Here is a 23,099-nt window from a genome sequence, read left to right on the forward strand (position 1 = left end):
CATGTACGGCAAACCCTTTGTATAAACAACTGTTACGCCTGTAGAAGGTCGTACTGCCTTGGAAGTGCATGCAAGGACTAAGCGTGCGCTTAGTCCTAAGCGTACGCTTGACTGCGCATACACAGCAGTTTATTGTGGCCGCGTTTAGAAGGTACAGCATGCAGCAAAGCATCTTTCCTACACGTACCACAAGCCACGCACTCTACTGCTTGCATTTCATTTTGTTGTAAATAAGTGAACCTCAACTACTTCATGGGCGGCAGCAAAAGTGTGCAGGTAGAAGTGTGTACATAGTAGTGCTTCGATTTGACAGAAAATAGGGTTTATACATACACATAAAGAAAAATAAATGAAAGCAGAGATAGTTCACAAGAGAGCAGCAAAAGGAAGTGGGCTGGTGCATCAGTTCATCTCCCCTTAATGTACTTAATGCACCCTGACTTTTTAATTGCGGTTTTTCAAAGTGCAGCCTATAAGTAAATTTCAGAAATAAACGTGCAGAAGCCACAAAATTCAGCACACACAGGATGCAATGCAGTACCTCACATGCCAATGACTAAGTACCGAATATGTAAGCTGCATGCTGGACTTGCACACTTAATCACAAAAAGAGCAATTTTACAAAATTGTATTCGGTGTCCTCTTTATTCATAATTCACAGAAGCTAGGAGCTACTGTGCATCCTACATGTGGCATCTCACTCACAGACTGCACTTGCACCCTACATTGAGAAAACATGGAATATCTTTTATCACATTCACTAAGAATTGTGATAAGCCCTCAAGTAACAAGGGCGGATGCCATGCAGGGCCTGTGTGCCTTTGTCATTGTGCATCACAAGGTGGGTCAGGACAACACATCCTGAATTATCCCTTGCCATTGCTTGCCTATTATACTTATTTTCACAAAATGCACAAGGGAATCAGAGTGATAGCCCCGCAAATATCATGATGTGCTGACAATGTCACAGCACCAAACCTTCCATATCAAGAAAACTTAGGCAACAAATAAGGCAGTTATTTGGGCTAATTGGTTTGTCATACTCAAACTCTGCAGTGCTGAAACAACAAAGTTACTTGTACTATTTTTGGCACAGACTGCGATGCTCCCGTTGTTGGCCGTGACAGGAACAAAATCTGGATAAAACTTCTTGGTCATAAGCCATCCGCCACTCTCCGTAATGCTTCACACTTAGCTTGTGCACTTTTTGTGCTTTCACACCAAAACATTGTCAACTGCACTTCTGACGAATTACATCTACTGTTACATGTCCTGTTACGGCATAACTACATACAAAATGTTCAATTGTAACATATGGATTCAGCATAACTACTTTTAAAATGAAACTAAGCACTTTCATTTCAGCGAGGTTTCAATGTAGATCAGTAGAACTTCTTTTATTTATAAAAAGGCACAGAGATCTGTGTTCAACCATGCCCCATATGATGCAAAATATTTGCACATATGTAAAAAGAAAACATTAAAAAACGTAAAAAATCAGGTCTTGGGACTGTGCCTACAAAAATAAATTCCCAATTCTCCTTACTTAGAGCAGCTGCCAACTCAACAACAGTGAATACAATAAAGATTATCTTACTAGGCATGCACAAGTGAGACAAACAAGAGACAAACATGCACACAAATACAAAGTTCTTATAAGTTTATTCATGCATGTGGTTACATCAGTGACACACAGAAGTTACATCAGTGACACACAGAAGAGAGCCTAAAAAAAATCAGGAGGAGAAAGACCAGAAAGTGCAGAGATCCATGCAACAGACACAGAAAAATTTTTCTGTTGCTCTAGGGAGCCATGCAGGCTGCCATGCAGCCTACATGCACCCACCTGACAAGGAAAAAAGCAATGACATTCAGTTCATGTACAGTGTCACTGTGTTAAGCATGCTCACAGAAAACATTATTTCAGTATGCCTATGAAACAATCACGGCAAGCACTTCCCTGCTTCATATGAAAGTGTCACTCAAACAAGCAGAAAGAGAGAGAAGCTGTTATACAATAAGCTTTATGGTAGAGCTCACCATGTACAAAGTGCTTTTCTCCATTTGCTTTCTTTGCTTCCATGTTTCGCTTCGTAACTTGAGTGCAAACGCTGGAGACTTGGCAATCGTTACCCTTCTCGACACCTGCTTTGATGCTGCCTAAAGAAGTAGGGTTTGGAGGCGAGTCAGAAGAAAAATGGCACAATGACAACATCAAGAATGTAGCTCCACAAAGTAACATTTGTTTCCACCAGTTGGCAGGAGTATGACTGAGGCCTTACTGTACACCCTGAAAATTTAACTGCAGAGACAAGTGCAAAAGAACAAACAATGCCACCATATGATACAAAGCAATGTAGCAAAGTTGTCTAGCATTTGCAGGGAAGGAACATCAAAGCGGCAACATGCAAATTTGTAGGAAAACAATGCACAGTTACCAAGCTACAAAAAAGTGAAACAGTTATAGAAATATACAGACACAGTGAGGACAAAACAGCAAATGAAGCAAAAGAATACAAAAAGACGAAAGTCCTTACAGCCTTGGCAAGCTTCCTCGTTTTCAGTGGATTTGGTGCGAGATTTGAAGCCAAGGGGTTCTCTTCAGCTTTCTTGGCATGCAATGCCAGTTTTGACACTGGTGCCGCCCATGTGTTGACTTGCACTGCCTCTACCTTCGGCCTCTTTGGCTTGCTGGCACAAACGTTGACACTGCATGAGCCAAGCAAAACTTATTCATGGCTCTTCACCAAATACCTCATCAACAAGAGGACCATGAGAATTTCAGCGTGTAAAAAAAGTGGGGAAGAAGTGAAAATCATTGCTTTTATAGAGCTGCAACTTGGGCTGGCTGGTATGGTATTTTTGAAAATGGAACAAGATGAAAGTACAGGACACAATAAAGGGCACACATGCAAGTTATAACAGTGGCAACGAGCAACGAACCTCCTGCCATGGCGTACCAAGTTCCACAGTTCGGCGACGCCAAGGACAAGTGGTTGTCGTACTACATCAGATTCTAGTCGTACTTCGAGGATAACGACATCGTCGATGACGCTAAAAAGAGAGCGCTTCTCATCTCGGCATTGGGCCGAGATGAGTAGACGTTCTGCCCCCGCGGAAGGTGAGTGAGTTAACCTACACGGAAGCGGTTACTATTTTTGAAGAGTTTTACGAACCCATGCCAAATATTTCAACTGAGGAAAAAGGGGCACCTAGCTACCGTGTGTCGATCTAAAGGAAAGCGACCACAGTAGAGCTTGGCGCTGAGCAGCGGCTCAGTGGAAAATGCCGATGCCGAGCTCTCCGCACAGTTGTATACACTAAAGCCGGACCCAACCGCAGACAATGAAATCGTCAGCCCGGTATGACGCCCTTTTTGCTGGGGCGGAGCCGACATCGTGATGGAAATTGACACTGGATCACCTGTGTGCGTGGTGTCCTGGGATGTCTACTGCCAACATCGCACAAGCTGGCCCTGCCTTGAAAAATCCAGCTTGAAGTTGTCATGCTACTTGGGTCCGTTGCCTATAGCTGGAACGCTAACGCTCCCAGTTTCATACTGTGGCACGACTGTTACAGCGTCCCTGACCGTTGTTCGCGTCTCCGGACCGAGCCTGTGAGGCCGTGATCTCATCCAGGCACTGAACAACGAAGGGGCTACGGTTTTGAGCGTGTCGAGCATTAAGGAGCAAGGGCAAAACTTGCAAGCGCTCCTGTGTGAGTATGAGGACATGTTTGGACCTGAACTGGGTCTGTTCAAGGTTCCGCCCGCTCATCTATATATGAAGGAGGATGCGGTTACAAAGTTTTTCAAAGCCAAGCCACTTCCATATACAATGCGAGAAACGGTTTCTAACGAGCTGGACAGGCTTGTTAAATCAGGAGTACTGTCCCCGGTGGTTCACTCGGAGTGGCCGACACCGATAGTTCCTGTAATGAAGACGGAACAGTCCGCTTGTGTGGCGATTACAAGGTAACGGTAAATGCCAGTTGTTGCGAGAAAGCAGTACCCACTCCCGGTAATCAATGACCTTTTTGCTATCCTGCACGAGGGTGGCGTTTACAGCACATTGGACCTTCAAGACGCCTACAACCAGGACTTGCAAGCGATCCTGTGTGAGTATGAGGACATGTTTGGACCTGAACTGGGTCTGTTCAAGGTTCCGCCCGCTCATCTATATATGAAGGAGGATGCGATTACAAAGTTTTTCAAAGCCAAGCCACTTCCATATACAATGCGAGAAACGGTTTCTAACGAGCTGGACAGGCTTGTTAAATCAGGAGTACTGTCCCCGGTGGTTCACTCGGAGTGGCCGACACCGATAGTTCCTGTAATGAAGACGGAACAGTCCGCTTGTGTGGCGATTACAAGGTAACGGTAAATGCCAGTTGTTGCGAGAGAGCAGTACCCACTCCCGGTAATCAATGACCTTTTTGCTGTCCTGCACGAGGGTGGCGTTTACAGCAGATTGGGCCTTCAAGACGCCTACAACCAGGTTCCCCTGGATGAGAAGTCAAAGAAGCTGACTGTCATTAACACACATCGGGGATTATTCTGCTTTAATCGCCTGCCATTTGGTGTGTCTTCTGCCCCAGCTATCTTTCAGCGAACAATGGACAGTGTGCTGAACGGGTTGCCGGGAGCCAGGCGTACTTGGACGACGTTCTGGTTGCCGAGAAGGGGAATGACGGCGGAAACAACCTCAAGGCAGTTCTCCAGCGTTTCCGAGAGTACGGCGTCAAGCTAAGGAAGGACAAGTGCACCTTCAGGATGCCTGAGGTTTCGTACCTTGGCCACAAGATCAGTACGGGAGGGCTGCACCCTCTGGAGAAGAACATGGACGCTATCATGAAGGCGACAACACCCAAAAACGTGAGTGAACTGCGTTCCTACTTGGGTCTTCTCACGTATTACAGCAAGTTCCTTCCCAATATATATGGCCAGTCTGCTATCCCCGCTCTACGATTTGCTAACAAAAGAACGCCGATGGAATTGGGGCTCTCAACAATGGGAAGCATTTTAGAAGTAAAAAAACACTTTATGCAATGCCAAAATGCTTACTCACTTCGATCCCTCAGTGCCGCTGCGCTTGGAGTGCGATGCGTCACCGAACGGAATCGGAGCGGTACTGTCCCATCGCATTGGCAATGTTGACAAGCCTATAGGTTTTCGTTCTCGACTCGTCAAAGCGGAAAGGAATTATTCACAACTTGAACGTGAAGCGTTGGCCCTAGTGTTCAGGGTATCAAAGTTCCGGGAGAACATTCACCTTGATCACAGATCACAAGCCCCTGGTGGGTCTATTTCACGAAGATCATCCCACGCCCATCATGGCTGCTGCAAGAATTCAGCGTTGGTCCTTGCTGCTGGGAGCATACCAGTACAAGATAGAGTACAAACCTGGCTCAGACTACCTGAATGCAGACGCACTCAGTCAGTTTCCTCTAGAAACCACCGAGGACACATCAGAGGAGCTACACAAGTATGTGTAGCTACACGAGTACTCGCTGCAGCAGCTGGAAGCTGGATGACACGCCCCTTTCTTCGAAAGCAACGAGACAGTTGACCGAGAAATATGAAGTGCTTGGAAATGTCAAGTCTTACGTGCTTCATGGTTGGCCAAAGGAGCGCAAAGCACCCGATCTGTGGTTAGAACCATACTTTGCACGAAAGACTAAGCTAACCGTTTACGAAGGTCTCATTTACTGGGGTCACAGAGTCGTGATTCCTGAGGCTGCTCGTGTTGACATGCTGAAACTCGTGCACGAGACACACCAGGGAATGTCTGCAACGAAGGCATTGGCCCGTACGGTTGTGTGGTGGCCCAGCATCGACGGAGCTATCGAACAAATCAGTAGGAATTGTACTACATGCATACAAGCCAGCGCAATGCCACCGGCGAAAATACCAGTAAGCTGGCCACTAACGCACAAGAATTGGTCACGCGTACATTTGGATTATGCCGGTCTATTGAATAACACCATGATCCTAGTGGCCATAGATTCACATTCGAAATGGATCGAAGCAATTCCAGTGCATCATGCCACAGTGCAATCGACAGTTACATCCTTGCGTGAAATCTTCTGCAGGCTGGGCATACCAAGAACCATTGTGACGGACAAAGGAACTCAGTTTACGTCAGAGACTTTCACAAAGTTTCTGACAGAAAATGACATCAAGCATTTTCGTACAGCACCACATCACCCCCAATCGAACGGGCTTGCTGAAAGCACCGTGCGGACACTGAACGATGGCCTTAAGAAGGTTCGGTCAGGTGACCCCCTTTTTTGCCATCAGAAGACTTCCAAGGGTATGGTCGAAAATTGAAGAGCGAAACTCTGTTCGGGTCTTGTTTCAGTACTAAATATCCGTTTGCATTCCGCAGAAATCGACAAGATCCCGAGCATTATCTGAGTGATCCTAAGGAACCTTGGCAATATGTCAACAACTCGTATGTTTCTCACTTGTGCCCACTGCACATCAGATCTTGATTCGTTCCACGGTGTAAGATATATACTCTAGTGAGGACACTAGCGAGATGCGATTGATCAGATAATGTAGAAACGGTCCACGTCCCTTGGCCCAGTGATGGCAGCGGATACCTATCGGCGGAACGACACACCTTCAGTTAAAATGCAGGTAAGAGCGTGTGCGAACAACGAACGCGTGGACAGCACAAGCAACAAGAGAACAGGGTCTGCACGCAGCGTCGCAGCACTGTATCTGCTTCGTCGTGGCGATGCCATCTCCCCCACGCTCTTCCCTCACCTCGGTGACCTACTTTCGCATGTCACTCAATCATTTCGGATTTCCTGTGAAGTGCCAATTGCTATATCAATGGGAGATAAAACCAATAAAACATTTTCTGTCTTGAAGCTGCGTGGTACCGCCGATAAGTATCCGCTGCCATCACCAGGCCGATCGGTGCACACCGTTGCTACTTCATATGGTTGATCGCGTCTTGCAAGCAAGCCGAGAAGTGTCCCCACCAAAAGAGTATACTATATCTTACACCATGGTTCGTTCAATATGTCCAATGAAAGGTTTTTGCATGCATTTTTTTTTTTAAATCATGCGCTGGTCCATCTATCAGCACCTCGAAGTCTTTAAGAAGCATAATTTTTTTAAACATATGTAACACCCTTAACGTCAGAGATAGAACTGGCCTAAATTATTGAACTTTATATAAAAATTGGAATAGTCGACAGGTATCAGTTTCTATAACTTACAGAAGGTAATTGAAGCTTACGCAGACATGTATACGAGGTGTGTTCAAAAAGAAACCAAACTTTTGCTATAACACCTTCACTGCTTATGGTGCAACATTTTAAGTGTTGTCCCCTTCAAAGTAGTCCCCTCTACTGGCAATGCACTCTTCCCATCTTTTCTTCCATTTTTGGAAAGCCTCCTGGAACGCACTTTTTGGAAAGGCGTGCAGGTCTCCTCTCGCATTGTCCTTGATCTCCTCTACGGTTTGGAAACGTCATTTCAAGGTTTTCAGCTTGGGGCATAGAAAAAAGGCTGCTGGGGCTAGGTCCGGAGAATATGGTGGGCGGGGCACAACAGGAGCGTGGTGCTTCGCTTAGTAGCTGCGGACAAGGAGCAGCGCGTGAGCCGGGGCATTGTCATGATGCAACATCCAAGCCTGATTTTCCCACAATTCAGGCCTCTTACTGCACACGGAATCTCTCAAACGTGCTAGGATTCCCTGGTAAACTTCTTTGTTTACCATCTGACCATGTGGCACAAATTCCTGATGGACAATGCCTTTGCAGTCAAAAAACACAACCAACATCACCTTCATTTTTGACCGACTCATGTGTTTTTTTTTTGGACGAGGAGAACCCTTGGCCACTCACTGCGATAACTGCACTTTCGTTTCAACATCATAGCCATGAACCCATGTCTCATCGCCTGTTATGATGTTCTTAAGAAAGTTTTCATCGTCATTGGCAGTGGCGAGCAGTTCCTGGCTGATTTCAACACGGGTCTGCTTCCGTTTGTCAGTCAACAAACGCAGCATGAATCACTGACACGACACATCTCAAGTTTGTCACTCAAAATTTCATGACATGATCCTACGCTGATACCCACTTCATCAGCGACATCTCGAACAGTCAAACGACGATTTCCACGAATCACAGTTCAAACTCTTTTGACGTGGTCATCACCTGTGGATGTGGAGGGTTGTCCAGGCTTGGGATCATCACTGACCGACATTCTTCCATCTTCAAAACGCTTGAACCAATCATAGCACTGCGTGCGACTCATACAGTCCTCCCCGTATGTTTGGCTAAGCAACTGAAATGTCTCTGTGAAAGATTCCCAAGTTTGTAGCAGAACTTCACACACACACACACGCTGTTCTTCCAATTCCTTCATTGTCACTTTGGCACCAATCCGAAGAACAGCTTGTTCATGTGCTCACTTCAGTGGCTGTAGCTCGCCAACTAACGGTCAGAGCGAAATGTAGCAAATGGCACTTTGTTGTCTCAACCTGCCGCTACATGCGCTCAGTAGCCGCAGCGCGCTCCCTGTGACGGTTGGCGCGCTATTTCAAAAGCTCAGTTTCTTTTTGAACACACCTCGTAAACTTGTATAAAAGCAAAATTCTATGCAAATGCCACTACATACTTGTGATAACTAAAACTGACAGTGAAAATTTTTCTCATTGCTTTCTATTGCCAATACAGTAGACTCTCGTAAAACAGAACTTCAAGGGACCAGGAAAAGTTCCATTTATCAGGAGATTCATTTACTGAGAGATTAATCGCAAGGCTACACAAGATGTTTTTTTGGAAGGGGCAAGTACTTGATTGTCAACAGCAGATAACAGGTGTGGCAGATGCGATTAGAAAGTGTCTTCTTACAAGTTTCTACTTGCACGCCGCCTTTGACTAGAACAAGCAGCACAAATCATAAAAAGAAAAATAAGTCACCGTGTAAAAATATTGCAGTTTTAGTGAAGCAACCCCTTTCAAAATCATTAAATCATTGACAACTTTAATCTTTGCCTCCAGCTTGAGCGCATTGTGCAGGTGTTTCTATGCCACCATCAAAAACACAAAGGCTAACTTACAGCTGGTCGACATTGCGAACACAAAAAAACCACAGCAAGCCACAATCACGAATAGAGCCACACTAACCACAGCACCAACAAGAGTCGCCTTGGTGATAACGATAAGAATTGGCGAGAAAACTCGAAAAGGAAAGGTGCTAACAGCAATGCCGCTGACATTGGCTGCTCAGTTTCACTTTTGACAATATTTTTAGTTCTATTTACTCTCAGTTTGAAAAAATGTGCTTCCGTTTAACAGGGTTTTGTTTGCATTGAAGGCTAAACCAACCAATCAAAAGGCCGTCACGTTTAAGTGGCAATTCCACACAGTAGAAACTTAGATTCTACTGTGTTTAAAAAATAGTCATCTTGCAATAAAGTATCCCTATCTCGCCACTGCTGTTAAGTTGATTGTGTCAAGCAGTGCAACAAAAGAAGAGAATGAAATTTTAAAAATCTTACAGTTCCTCTTTTCGCTTTTGGTCTCTCAAGGAAACAGTCCGTGATCGCAGCTGTGTAGCCAGTTTTGGGGTCACAGGAATTGTGGGCTTTTTAAATGCCATATCTTGGCGTTGTCCACCTGACCACAGCAGAACCAACAATAAGATAAAACAATACATACAGATAAGAATCTTCATATGCACTGCAGACATCACAGGTATGTCACACAAGAGAGCATAAAGAAAAACTTTCAAATGACATCCAAACTCTTCCAGCTGCAATTTATAGCAAAGAGCCCATCTAACAATTTCCTTCAGAAATGCTGCTGGACATTTTGGGGCACAAAAATGTGAAAGATTATTATGATCACGTGGATCTTTCATTTCAAATATAGATATGACGGGAGTGCTACTTAACACTGACAGTTTCATTAATGCACACTATAAAAATGGGGCAGAAAGTTTTCAAGAGCAATTAGATTTGTAACAAGTTGCTAAATTCAGTGTCTGAAAACTTTTGTTCTAGAGTTCAACGCTATGTTACAATAAAGTGTAATTAAATTGGAGCAAAATCCCTTAACTTTGCAACACTCCCACGAAAGCTTGTTGAGCAGCACTGATAGCAGAATCATGATCCAGTGATTTCACAAGACGGACATAACATCAATGAGCGGCACTATGATCATTAGCTGAAGATGTAATGGGTGATTTATAGCCTCACAGTATTGCACGCACTGAAAAAAAAAATGGCATTATGTTCCACAACAATTATTACACAGCTATGGGCGAGGTGTTGCAGCTATGGGAACGACGCATAAACATGCAGAGCACATGGCATGCCAATGGCCGCGTCACGGAAGCTGTTGTAACCATACAAATGACACCGTGGCCTCAGAGATCCGACTGCACACTGCCCGATCGCAGATCCCATGGGAACGCCATCAACAGGTTGAGCAGGCTTGGTAACCATGGTGCACGAACTTCCTTTACATAACGTCGATGCTCTGCGGCTATTGGGTGCCACTGTACGACAAAATATAGGAGAGTGAAATGTGACATCCAGAGTTGCGAAAATTTGAGCTGAGAGTTCCTCTCATTTTGCGTGTATTTTTATGTTTCTGCAAATAATAACATGGGTTTGTGTGTATTAATTACCATAATTCCTTTTAATGTTCTTTGACTTACTAAGGAAGGGCCTAGAGCAAGAACAGTGGCCTTAAAGTGTTGCAGAGCCCCTTTATTGCACAGCCACCGGAAGAAAATAACAGGTGCTTTATTTAATTACAGGTGAGGAATACGACATATGGTGGCTACCAGCAAATTCCAAAGTGCATTAAAAGCCAATTAAAAATATGGGAGAAAAATTGCACGAAATTTTGATGTTATGCAGTGGTAAAAATGCAGCATCAAAACATTTATGCCACTGGCTCACCCCAACAAGTTCAGAGCACTTCAACAAACAGAGCTTTGAAAACCACTACCTAGAGAAGACTCAGAACTTGAACAATATAGGCATAATTTGAAATCAATAGTGCAAGCATAAAATAAAAACTTCAACTCACTTTCTCTTACATGGGCTTATTCTTTGACACCACTGCACTTCATACAAGGTACAAGTTCGAGGAATGAACGACAGAAGGTTTTACAAGGAAAAGAAAGACAGCTTCCTGCCAATATTCAGTCACCATAAAATCCCCAGTCTACACCATCTCATATATTTATCTACAAGTTTTATTGCCAGTAGAGCTTATTTTCTCAGTCCCTATTGAAGCTTCTTGACACCTATATTTAAAGGGACGTGGACCTTTTAAATACCATTCCAGAAACCTCACAAAGCTTGTTTTGTGCCAAGAAAACACTTAGTTTGGACAGCAGTGGTGGCCTAGCGGTAGAGCATCCGCCTCGTATGCGGGAGGTACCGAGTTCAAATCTTGGAAACCCACCGGTTTTTTCCAATGGGTAGAGATGTCCCCAGGCCTGGTGCTCTGCCCTCTTGGGGGTTCACGTCTCGAAAAGGGGGCCCAATAGAGATTTAACCCCACAAAGCCCAATGTATCATTTTTGATACGCTGATTTTGGCACCTAAAACTCGGATTTAAGCACTTGAAGCCCTATGCAGGGCCCATACACGTGTTTTTGATATACCGGAGGGAGTTCTCAGTTGTGGATAGTTCTGCAAATCAATTACTAAGTAATTAATTACTGTACTAATTAATGTGCATGCAATTATTGTTTCATTGTTTTCTTTGTACCAATATACCCCCCCCCCCCTATAGCCGTAAATAAATGTGAATAAGCTGTTTTAATTTTCTTTGATGTGGATTGGCATTCGGGCTTTGTGGAGTTAAGAATTGTCTCTGAGCGCCTGGTTGTCCAACCGCAGAAGGCCTTCTTGAAGAGCATCTGCCGCGGCTGTGGGAGGCAAGTGCTGCCGCGGGGTACCTAGCAGTAAAATAGGTACAAGCACGCTCCTGGCCTGGTGCTCGGCCTCTATGGGACCTCAGCACTTGGAAAGGGGTGTTTGTCTGCAACCCAAAGGCATCCTCACCTCAATAGGTGCATTTGGGGCGCCACATGAGAAATGGCCGCGATGGCAGTGGCCCATACATCACTTTCTTTTGTGCTCACGATGGTTTCGCCGGAAATTTAGGGCGCAGGCTTCTTTCCAGGTATCACCCATGAAGGAAGCCAAATGCGAGGTCGGGGTACGCTTGTGCTTATTTGAACCAGTGGGTGCCCGGCGGTGGTGGGAATCGAACCCACAACCTCCCGCAGCCGAGGCGGGCGCTCTACCACTAGGCCACAGCTGCATCTGAAGGGTCCGAATACCTTCACCACAATTCAAATCTTCCGCCACCCACCGGGGAGTGGTGACATTATATACACCCTCATCGCCTTTTGCTGCCGTTGGTGAGTAAAATGGCGCCCGACAGATGGCGGTACAGTTTCTTCCACAAAACCCAAACGCACAGCCAAGGAGAAACCGAGTCAAGACAGAGCAGTGGATTCGCTGCTGCAGCTGCTTTTGGTCAAGTGTCGTAGACCATTCGGGCATATCGCGACATCACTTGGAAGTGGAATTATCCGCTGCTTGCAGTTTGTGCGAGTTTCGCAAGCCAGCAAATCCTGCGCAGCACTACGTGATAACAAAACTACTGAAACACAAAAGCGCGGGCTGTGCACAGTTGAGCAAAAACGAAACCTTTCTACTGCCCGCATCTTCGCCAAGAGTCAACGAGTTCTTATTTTATAAAAATGAAATAGAACTGGACAAGAAGCATTTTCTTTCATCTTATGATGCAATACAATATTATAACAAGCGGTTGTGCACAAGTGACAGAATTTAAATGAGGAGTGTCTTCGTCATCGGGCCAGTACTTCAATGTCCAGGGGGAGTCTCTAATCGCGTCGTGCATTTGCTTCAATTTCTTGATTACTAAAGCTCCGTTCTTGATAATATTAGCACCTTAGGGATTCTCGAGCACTAATCTATCACTTTAGCTTGACTTAATACTTGCCTTTAGTGTCCCTTTAAAGTGGCCCCGCAACACTTTTTTTAAGGCCGCCATTTTTGCTCTAGGTACATTCTCAGCATGTAAAAAAGGAACAGCAAAAGAAATGATAATTAATGCAAACAAACCTAATCGCAGAAACCTTGAAAAAGAAGCAAAATAAGTGTTACCCTCAACTCGAATTTTAGCGGCTCTGGATGCCACATTTCTCTCCTTCATAAAATAGAACAGCGGTGTCCAATAGCAGCAGGGCATTGAGGCTACCTAGCGGAAGTTAGCATACCATGGCTGCCAAGCCTGCTCAGCTTGTTGATGGCATTGTTTCCATGGTTGCAATAGTTTCTGCGAGGTGGAAGTTGGCACGTCTTATGCTCTGCATGCTGATGGCATCATATTCATGGTTACACCTCCCTTATGGCTGTCATGAGATTTGAACGATAATTAAAACGGCTGTAAAATGCCATGTCATAGTGTTGTTACAAGGCTGGTATTTCGTAGCGATGAGTTATGCTTTATGCTATGCTAGTGTTATCCACCGCTCACGGCCGGCTGATCCCGTTGATAACGTGAGCGGACTGTTCCTCTGACCACTGACAAAGTGCGAAAAGGCATTAGCATCGGAACGGCATTGCTACAAAATACCGGCCCAGTACTCGAAATACCATGCGAATATGAAGTGCACACTACAGTTTTAATCAATGATCATAGCACCAGAGATCAATATAACGTCTGTTAAATTATGTGCACAATATTGCTGCATTATGAGGATGCTATCAGTGCCGCCCAACAAGCTTATGTGGCAAGTTGCAGGGCCCCCTTCAAGTGTCATCAGTTTGCACATGGAAAAACAAGGACAGAAACGAAAAAGAGGAATGGATACTGCAAAAGTTGCTTTTTCTGAAGTCACTGAGGGACTGAATGCTGGATCCGACGTTACAGTTCTACTTTTCAAACTCATTCTCCACTGTAGCTCTTCACCCACCCCATACCTCACAATTTCCTCTTCCTTAATGTGCATCACATGTGCAATGTATTACCAACATGATGCAGCTGCATTTGATGACAGAGTAAGAAGCCGCTCATCAGCAAACAGCTTGGGCACAAGCTCCAAGCGAGAGCTAGGAATTGTTGAATTCAGTTATTCCAAATGTCCTGAAGCTATTCCCAGAGGAGGGAGGCAGAGGGCTTAAATTTAATTTAGATTATCCTAAGCTCTTTAACGTGCACTCAAAGCATGGTAAACAAGCATTTTTGTAGCCCACCTCTGTCACAATGCAATCATAGCAGCCCAGGAATCGAACTTGCAACCTTGTGCTCATTCACCAAAACGTCATGAGGAGCTCTTTCCCAAGAACTACTCTTACAAGGGCAAAGTGCATGTCGGAGCAGCATAGCGCAAAAAATTTTAAAAGATGAGTAACTGTTTAAACCTTGCAGCCAGTGCTTTTAATGAAAACTTAGAAACAGAGCTTTCTTTTAGGGAAGACATCTACTTATTTGCTAACCACTCACCTGGGTCCTTTGGAACCCGTCGAAACCTTGTTGGTGTCTTGCTGTGGAATTTGCCCACAAATTCTGCCAAACTTTGGCACTGTGCTGCTGGAGGAGCTGTGGACTTTCTCAGTGCAGGACTGGCACCCTTCCGGCCCGACAAAGCAGCAGCACTCTTCCCAATTGCTGAGGGATGTACATGCTGTCTCACCGATGAAGGGACTACATGCTTCTTCACAGCTAATGGAGGCACAGATTTCTTCACTGCTGTATGAACATGCTTATTTACTGCGGAAGTGGCTACATCCTTTCTCAGCGACAGACCAGCCTCACGTTTCCCTACTGCTGATGAAGCTGGACGTTTTCTTACTAATACAGTGCGCATCTTCACAGAAGTTGAAGCCTTTTTCACAGCAGAAGCTCTTTGCTTGCTCAGGGCAATGTTGCAGGATGAGGCAATGACATTGCGAACTCGAAGAGGGTGCCTTTGTTTGCTATAAACAACCTAAACAAAGACACATCATAATGATGCCTAAGCACTTCTGAGACACATAAACAAAAAAAAAAAAAAAGAGCAACACTTGGCAGTCATATAAAACCAGCACAATATTAGAAATCCATATGCAACACCAGCTGTCCAATGTAAGGAGTGCAAGGAAATGTTTTTGCAGACCATAAAGACAATTAGGCACTGCAGTAGTGCTGCATATGGGGTTAAGTTTTCAGTTGTTTTTTCTAAAAAAAGCAGCAGACCTGACAGGAGCATCAAGCAACGAGACACAGTGAATTCAAGCTTCAATGATGCTACTCCCAAAGTGTTACTCATGCTTACGAAGCCCACAACTATCTACCTGAAGGCTGCTTTCAAGTTACGCAAGCTGGCGATATGCACGAAAACCCATGTGACATTTCACATGACACCCAAGAGACATGTCTGAACGTGAAAAAGTTAAACTTATGTAAACTATCCCTACGTGATGATACTCCTAGTATAAAGTGCACAATCCAGTACAGCCAAGTAGTGCTCGCATAAAAAGAATAGCTTTGTATTCGAGTTTCTTACAAAGATTCCAAATGTTGCAATTACCTTGAAATAAATTTTCAGCTCTTGCAGAGTAAAATTTACTAAAGACAGCACAAGCAAAAATTCAGGCAAGTGTCAAATTAAGTATATGACACAGAGCAGACAGCGCATGCAGTTCTCATGCTTCATTATCGTAGTGTGCAATGAAGTTAACATTCCCCTTGGTACCTGTTAATACAGTCAACTTCCCTCAATTCGACCCAAGCGGGACCAACGAAATTGATCGCATTACTCAGCGGGTCAAATTGGACAAGATGCAGAAAAAACGCCAATACACAGCACTGACTTACTTGACAGTATTTGTCCGATTCTAATATGCTCCCGAATCAAACGGGCAGCCGGTTTCTGTGTTCAAAGTTGAAAACTAACATAGAAATGACATTAAAACTCCTAACCTTTGCAGTGTCGAGTTAGATCAAAAATTAGATAGTTTTACTACAAAGCAGCCTCCCCTAACGTAGTGGTACTCCATGCCAGCAGCTTCCCGGCAACATTTGCTTGCAACAATTTCAGCTTTCTAGCACATGCTAATTTCCTGATCTCGCAACACATATTTCTGAGTACAATAACTATATAAAAGGGCTACTCATTAAATCCAGAAGGAAGAACTGTGCTCATGTTCAACACATGGAAACAGCTGAATGAAGCCACATTGCAATCAGCATAATGATTCCCCATCCCACAGAGTTTCATACAATTACTAGAGGTAACTGGGGGGCTAGTGTCTATGGGAGCTGCACGCTGCAGCGAGCATGGGAATAATGGGTAGTACATGGATTTGCCTAAATTTCGTCTTTCTGGCTTTAAATGGCTTTGTGACTTTGCAAGTGATCATTTTTAAGAAAGTACTGCGTTATAAATAATTAAACAAACATTATTAAAATTGTTCGACACCAGGATTCAAACAAAGGACCTATACCACGAAAGCCCGATATTGAAACCGTTACGCCACGGACGCATGGACAAGCAGAACCACTGCAATTAGCAGCTATTATGCGTGCTCGCAGGGTCTTATTACCTTCTGCATTCAAAAAGTATAAATTGCCTTGAAACTTTGTCCAATTTAGGCCCAGATTGAGCGTAATAAACGAAGCCACAAGAATGTCTCTAGCCCCAAGCACGAATATCCGACAAATCCACGTAATACCCATCCTTCCCATGGTGGCTGAACGATCGCAGCGCCAGAGTTCCCTCTAGTAATTATTGTAGACAACTCTATGGCCCACCATACGAACACCTAAAAAACTTGAAATGCCTAAGCAAGGCTCAGGGCACCTCTAAGAATGAATTCATATCACAAAGACACGAAGAACAAGTCGAACAAACGGCGAAGCAAGCAACTGCCTGTCACTATTCTAAGTAGATTTCAAGCTCCACAGAACACATGGAGTTGAGTGATACATGCTTAGCGATACATGCTTATGCCTAAGTATGTAGTACAGGCACCATACCTTTGAACTTTTATTTGTCTTCTTCAGAGCAACATGTGCCTGGGCAGTTCCTTGAGTATCATTCTCCTTCCCAGAGTTCACTAAAATACTCGAAGTATGCTCTGTACTGGACACAGATTTGGCATTCAGCTCATGTACCGGGTTAGATTCTGTCTCTTTCGGCTCGTGCTGGTTCTTAAGTTTCCTGGTCGCTTTGTCATGACCTGGTTGCTGAGTTTGAGCACCAGCTGGGGCCCCAGCTGATGCTGCCAGTGCAGCAGAGGCACTTCTTGTCATCCTTCTACAAGAGAAGTATGAGGTAAGTGAATTTCACTCTCGTAGGCTGATAGTACAGTCTATACAGCAGACCCACAAAATAGAGCCTGCAGGCCACACGTAGCCCTCCCTTTGACAATGTCCAGCCCGTTGGGCACATCAGATTGCCCTCGAATGTATACAGCTAGTCCACAAAAACAACACGAAGGAATCACCTGCTACATATTAGGAAGATGAAGGTTGCATCAGCATGCTTTCCATAATGATCTCATTACAGGAAATTACTTGGGTTAACAAGGGAAGCAGCCATAGCAACTTCAGAGAAAGATAAGCAGGCAACATTACATTTTTTTTTCTCTCTGGGATTTTACATACCAAAACCAGTACTGATTATGAGGCACACCGTAGTGGAGGGCTCCAGATGAATTTAGACCACCTGAGGTTTTTTTAACGTGCACTACAACACACGCACACGGGCATTTTTGCATAACACTACATCTCTTTGCTCCCATATTTTTCAAAACAAATGTCAGCTCTGTACATGCGTTGTTCTATGCACTATTTCCATACATCTATGGTAAAACCTTCTACACCCCGCAAAATCCTGCTTTTATAGCCATTTCTGTGAATGCTGGTTGTGTACCGGGTGTTCAAAATTAAGCTCTACGGAATTTTTAAAAATCGCCTGTGGCAGGTAGCATAATTCTTATCGTTGAGCTGGGTTATTCGATGAGGCAGACATTAGTAGCACTAATTCAACTAATTAAAAAAAAACATTATTTACTTTATTCAATTACTTTACGACACATATTGCAATTTACAAATTGTAGCCGGTGAGCTTTTCAGACGAATCCACTTGGAATGAATTTCCAGAATGACACAAGTTTGGAGATATGCGCCATCAAACTTGTAAAAATGCATTGTTCCACTTACTTTTTTACCAAAATGCCGTTTTATACACTGAAGCACAAAAGTAACTGGAACAACCATGTATTTCGTCCTACACTTTGGGAAATATCTCGAAACTGGTATCATCCTGGAAATTCATTTAAAGTTGATGCGTCTTGCAACTCACCGGCTACAATTTGTAAATTGCAATATGTGTCGTAATGTAATTAACCAAGTAGTTCACTTGTCAATTTTTGTTAATTAGTTGAATATGGGTTTCGATTCCATCATGCTACTAATGTCCACCTCTTCAAAAAACCCAGCTCAACGATAACAATTATGCTACCTGCCACAGGCTATTTTTAAAAATTCCATAAAGCTTAATTTTGAACACCCTGTAGTAGTGTTTGACCTAAAAGTTTTGTTTGTGCTTTTCCTTTGCCTGTTCCATGTTTTTGTAGACTGACAGCTTCTACCTATAGCATGTGTATAGAGGCGTATTAACTTTATGTGGAGAAGAATTTATTTCACAGATTGGTTCAGCCTTTAAAAGTAGTTCCATTTCCAATGGCACTCCTACATAAAAATAACTGATCATCCTTTGCAAAACACAAACGTATAAGTCAACAACAACAAAAAAGGGGTTCAGTGCTATAACTTGCTAATTTTTGGCTGCATCTTCATTCGAGCCATGCTAATTTTAGCATCAAGCAAGACGTCTTCTAATACTAGCTTATTCAAAGACAGTTGCATAACTAAGTGTTGCATAACCCGGCTTCTTGCTTCACTTTTTTAATTTACTGCAGCAAGCAGTTCTTCATGAATAAACAACCTAATCACTTTTAAACTGGCCCAGTACTGCTGGCAAGTCCCCTCTTTTCCTTTGCAACATACCTAAAGGTTTGCTCCTCTTCATGATCAACCTCTGTAAAATAAAACGTTGAGACTAGTCAGAAACATGGGAATCACTGTGCATGATAAGCATGGCTAAAAATTTCCCATCACCATCCTTGCAAGGTTCGCAAGGTTGCAAGATTTTGCAAAGGTTCTAAGACACCACTTGCATAGGGATAATATGGCTGTCGTAGGTGCAGAGAACAGTGTCACCCAATGGTGAGAATTTTATTTGTTTACACTTTGCGACTTTTCTGAGGTTTAACATTAAATATTGTGCTATTTGGATGATCGATTTCATGCTTACCATATGAAGGGGCCCAAAAGAGGCATTAAACATAATGTCAGTGGAAAATTAAGAGCACAATTCAGAGTATGAGCAAAGCTAAATGAAGTATACGAGGACTTGCTGACCTAGAAATGTGATAAATACTTAATTGTTTTCTAACTCAAGATGTTGACTGCTTATTAAAAAAATTATCTGACTTTGTTCTGTAGGGATGCTGTGACAATGCACGCTGCTTTATATGTGCAGCATGAGTGATCCACATAACAGAAAAGAGATGTTTCTGAAATGAAATCATGAAGTTGATGTCTGAAGAAATTCGAAAAGTATTCAAAAAATATCCGCATTTATGAATAGCGACCCCCCCCCCTCCCCTATTCGATTCGAAGACAATTTCAAGTAATATTTCAAACTGCTGCAGTGGCTATGGTGTTCTGCTTCTGAGCACTAAGTTGCGGATTCGATTGCCAGCTGAAGCGACCACATTTCAATGGAGACGAAATGCAAAAACGAATGTGTACTTCGATTGAGGTGCATGTTAGAGAACCCCAGGCAGTCAAAATTTATCTGGAGCCCTCCACTACGGTGTCTCTCATAACTCACTCTGCAGTTTCTGCGTATTGTTCTGACCAGTAATTAAAGCTTCTTGTATGAAGTCCAAAATATCACTGAAGGCAGCGCAAACGCAAAAAGCATGGCAACAAATCAGACACATAATTAGGTTTCAGCAATTATGATGCCAGCCTTTCGACAGTAACATTGCCATGTTTGCGGAAACCCCCATCACAATAAGCAAAAGTAGCAAGACGCAAGAAGAACTGGTCGCACTTGGCAAGCACACTTCATGGCATCGAGGTAGGAGTGGGGCTACTGATTTTTTTAAATAATATTGCGCAAGCGCCGACCGCACGGCGTGTCAGCGGCCTTGTAGCGGCGAGGGGCAGCGGGCGCAGACGCGCAAAGCGATTTCCAGTTTGAACGATGTTTGCTGCGTTGGTCGCTTCAGGAGTGCCCCTCGCCGTTGGATGAATGGATGAGGCTGAACCCTTTAAATCGGGCGGTGGCATACGCCACCTAGCCGTGACTATTAACATATTTTGTACTTTGTGGTGGGCGGAATTTCACCCCTGCCTTGATTTTAGCCACCAATCAGATAACCTCCGTTTGGTTATTTCTACCCGATTAAAGACGATTTTGCTTTCACTGTCCCTAAACCCCAATGCTTTGAAAAAATCAGCCCCGTTGCTTTGCACTGTAGGGTTAAGCTCTTTACAGAAAAGTATGAGGTGTTCAGCCGTTTCCTCTTCCTCTCCACACGCACCGCACAACGTGTCTATACCTTGGTACTTGACTCGGTACATCTTAGTCCGCAATACTCCCGTCCTGGCTTCAAACAACAACGAGCTTCCCCTAGAATTATCATAGATATTTTCTTTGGCAATTTCTTGCTTGAAAGTTCTGCATGTTCCCAGTGCTGATTTCGTCTGCATCCCTTTTTTCCATAGACCCCTCTCTGTTTCTTTAACCTTTTTCTTAACCGCTGTTTCCTGGTTTGCATCCCTCCTGCAGTCCAAATATTTGATTGACAATTTTCTGGTCAGCTTCCTCCATTTTGTGTCAACATTCCTCATGTACAAATAACTGAAAACTCTCCTTGCCCACCGCTTTCCTGCCATTTCTCTCAATCGCTCCTCAATTTCTATCTTGCTGCTAGCTTCCCTGCCCTCGAATGGCGTCCATCCCATGTCACCCTGTACCCCCCGATTTGGTGTATTTCCGTGTGCTCCCAAAGCAAGCCTACCTACCTCTCGCTGCTTAACTTCCAACCTTGCTCGAACCTCTGATCTCATGCACAGGACTGCATTGCCGAAAGTCAAACTAGGGACTTTCGGAGCTTCAGTGGCCGTTACCGTTACACGGCTGCTGAAGCACCGTACGGTAAATGCTAGCGCGATATTAAAACACTGCAAGGGTGTACCTGATCGCGCGCCTTGATCACGTAAAACAGCAATCATTTAAACCATCGGTAGCCTTATAATGTTCACAAAGTCGTTTGAGAACGATAGCTTGAACACCACTGCAACACACGCTGATCAACCAGCATTGCTCTTATAGATTGTCATCAGCTTCACATGCCACAAAGTCACCGCCACAAGTGTTCAGTGTAGTTCTCCTAGCATGGTCGCTCCGGAGTGCTTTTTCCTAACTGCCTACCTAGGCGGGCATGTTTGGAGATGACTGCTTCCTGGATGGATGGATGAGGCTGAACCCTTTAAATCGGGCGGTGGCATACGCCACCTAGCCATGACTATTAACATATTTTGTACTTTGTGGTGGGCGGAATTTCACCCCTGCCTTGATTTTAGCCACCAATCAGATTACCTCCGTTTGGTTATTTTTACCCGCTTAAAGTCTATTTTGCCTATACTGTCCCTAAACCCCAACGCTTTGAAAAAATCAGCCCCGTTGCTTTGCACTGTAGGGATAAGCCCTTTACAGAAAAGTATGAGGTGTTCAGCCGTTTCCTCTTCTTCTCCACACGCACCGCACAACGTGTCTATACCTTGGTGCTTGACTCGGTACATTTTAGTCCGCAATACTCCCGTCCTGGCTTCAAACAACAAAGAGCTTCCCCTAGAATTATCATAGATATTTACTTTGGCAATTTCTTGCTTGAAAGTTCTGTATCGCTTCGAATCCATGCCATCGCTTCGAAATAGCGCCTCCAAATGGGCCATTTCTGCTGATCACGCTTCCCATGCCTTAAGTAGCTCCCGCTTAACAAAGGTAGGCTGGCTACCATAACAATGGTTCGTTTGCCACGGGGGCCCAACCAACTACCAGGCGGCCAACCAAGGAGGTGGGCTAACGCACAACACTGCGAACGTCTTTATTGCTCGAACACTTTTAGTAAAAGGCGCAAGCGCAAACCGAAGCTCCCGCGCTTTAGACAATAAACTGCGCTACACAGACAGTACAGAGAAGCATGCACTGCGGGAAGCATGTCTATTTGAAACGATATTCGCGTGAACTGTATCTCTGCTTACGTGTGGCAAGTTGATCAACTTGCAGCTTGCCACACGTAAACACACAATTTTCTTGAATGCTTCTCACGCAAGAATACGGAAAAACTTTACCCACCAAAGTATTGCTCAAGCTGATCAACGCTCTCTTCAGCGCTCGAGGCCAGGTTCACGTATTTAGGGCAGTTATACTCCCAGTCACCCATTTCAACTGCCTTTCTTGCAGACCGAGGCCGACGGCAGTTAATACAAGCTCGAACGAACAAGAACGCGCGTCGCGGGTATCGGCGTCTTCAAAAATTGCATACTCTGAACGCCAGCGACTGGAGTGAGCGCAAAATGATGATAGTAGGAAGTCTGCCGTTTTTAAGAGACCTCTTTTGTAGCCCAATGGAAAGTCTACCAATCGAAGTGTTTAAACATGCAATGGTTTCCTTGGAAAGCGAGTAGAAATTTGCATAATATTTTTTTTTCGATCTGCGGAGTTCACGGACGCAGCCGCCATCACACAAAATCAGCAACACTGACATAGACACTGATTCCTGGGAGCGACTAAATCCCACTTGCACATCATAACTGGAATTCTCCGCTCTTTCTGCGCATGCGCGAGGAGTAGTTTTCAACTTGCTCTTTCATGTACCCAGAATGGAGGCCGAAATTCCCTAGTCAAGTCGACCAGTTGAACAGGCGAAGTGAAACTCGCTGTGCATATTTTT

The 23,099-nt window shown here is 44.2% G+C and overlaps 1 protein-coding gene across 2 annotated transcripts in view; it reads right to left on the minus strand.

The window, feature by feature from the left end:
- Window positions 1–22,715, minus strand: part of LOC119433738 (titin-like) — a 74,560-nt gene extending 51,845 nt beyond the window's left edge. The window contains exons 1-7 of one of the 2 annotated variants that reach the window (XM_037701001.2): window positions 22,502–22,715; window positions 19,075–19,105; window positions 17,038–17,317; window positions 14,524–15,007; window positions 9,522–9,639; window positions 2,538–2,709; window positions 2,041–2,160 (exon numbers count right to left, since the gene is read on the minus strand). In XM_037701001.2, the coding sequence (XP_037556929.1) occupies window positions 2,041–2,160; window positions 2,538–2,709; window positions 9,522–9,639; window positions 14,524–15,007; window positions 17,038–17,317; window positions 19,075–19,105; window positions 22,502–22,589 (1,293 nt within the window). In that variant the 5' untranslated portion in view covers window positions 22,590–22,715. The remainder of the gene's footprint in view (window positions 1–2,040; window positions 2,161–2,537; window positions 2,710–9,521; window positions 9,640–14,523; window positions 15,008–17,037; window positions 17,318–19,074; window positions 19,106–22,501) is intronic. The other variant, XM_049671687.1, reaches the window with a different exon arrangement.
- Window positions 22,716–23,099: the final 384 nt, after the last annotated feature.

This window comes from Dermacentor silvarum, chromosome 1 (genome assembly GCF_013339745.2).
Source record: "Dermacentor silvarum isolate Dsil-2018 chromosome 1, BIME_Dsil_1.4, whole genome shotgun sequence".
Classification (NCBI taxonomy): domain Eukaryota; kingdom Metazoa; phylum Arthropoda; class Arachnida; order Ixodida; family Ixodidae; genus Dermacentor; species Dermacentor silvarum.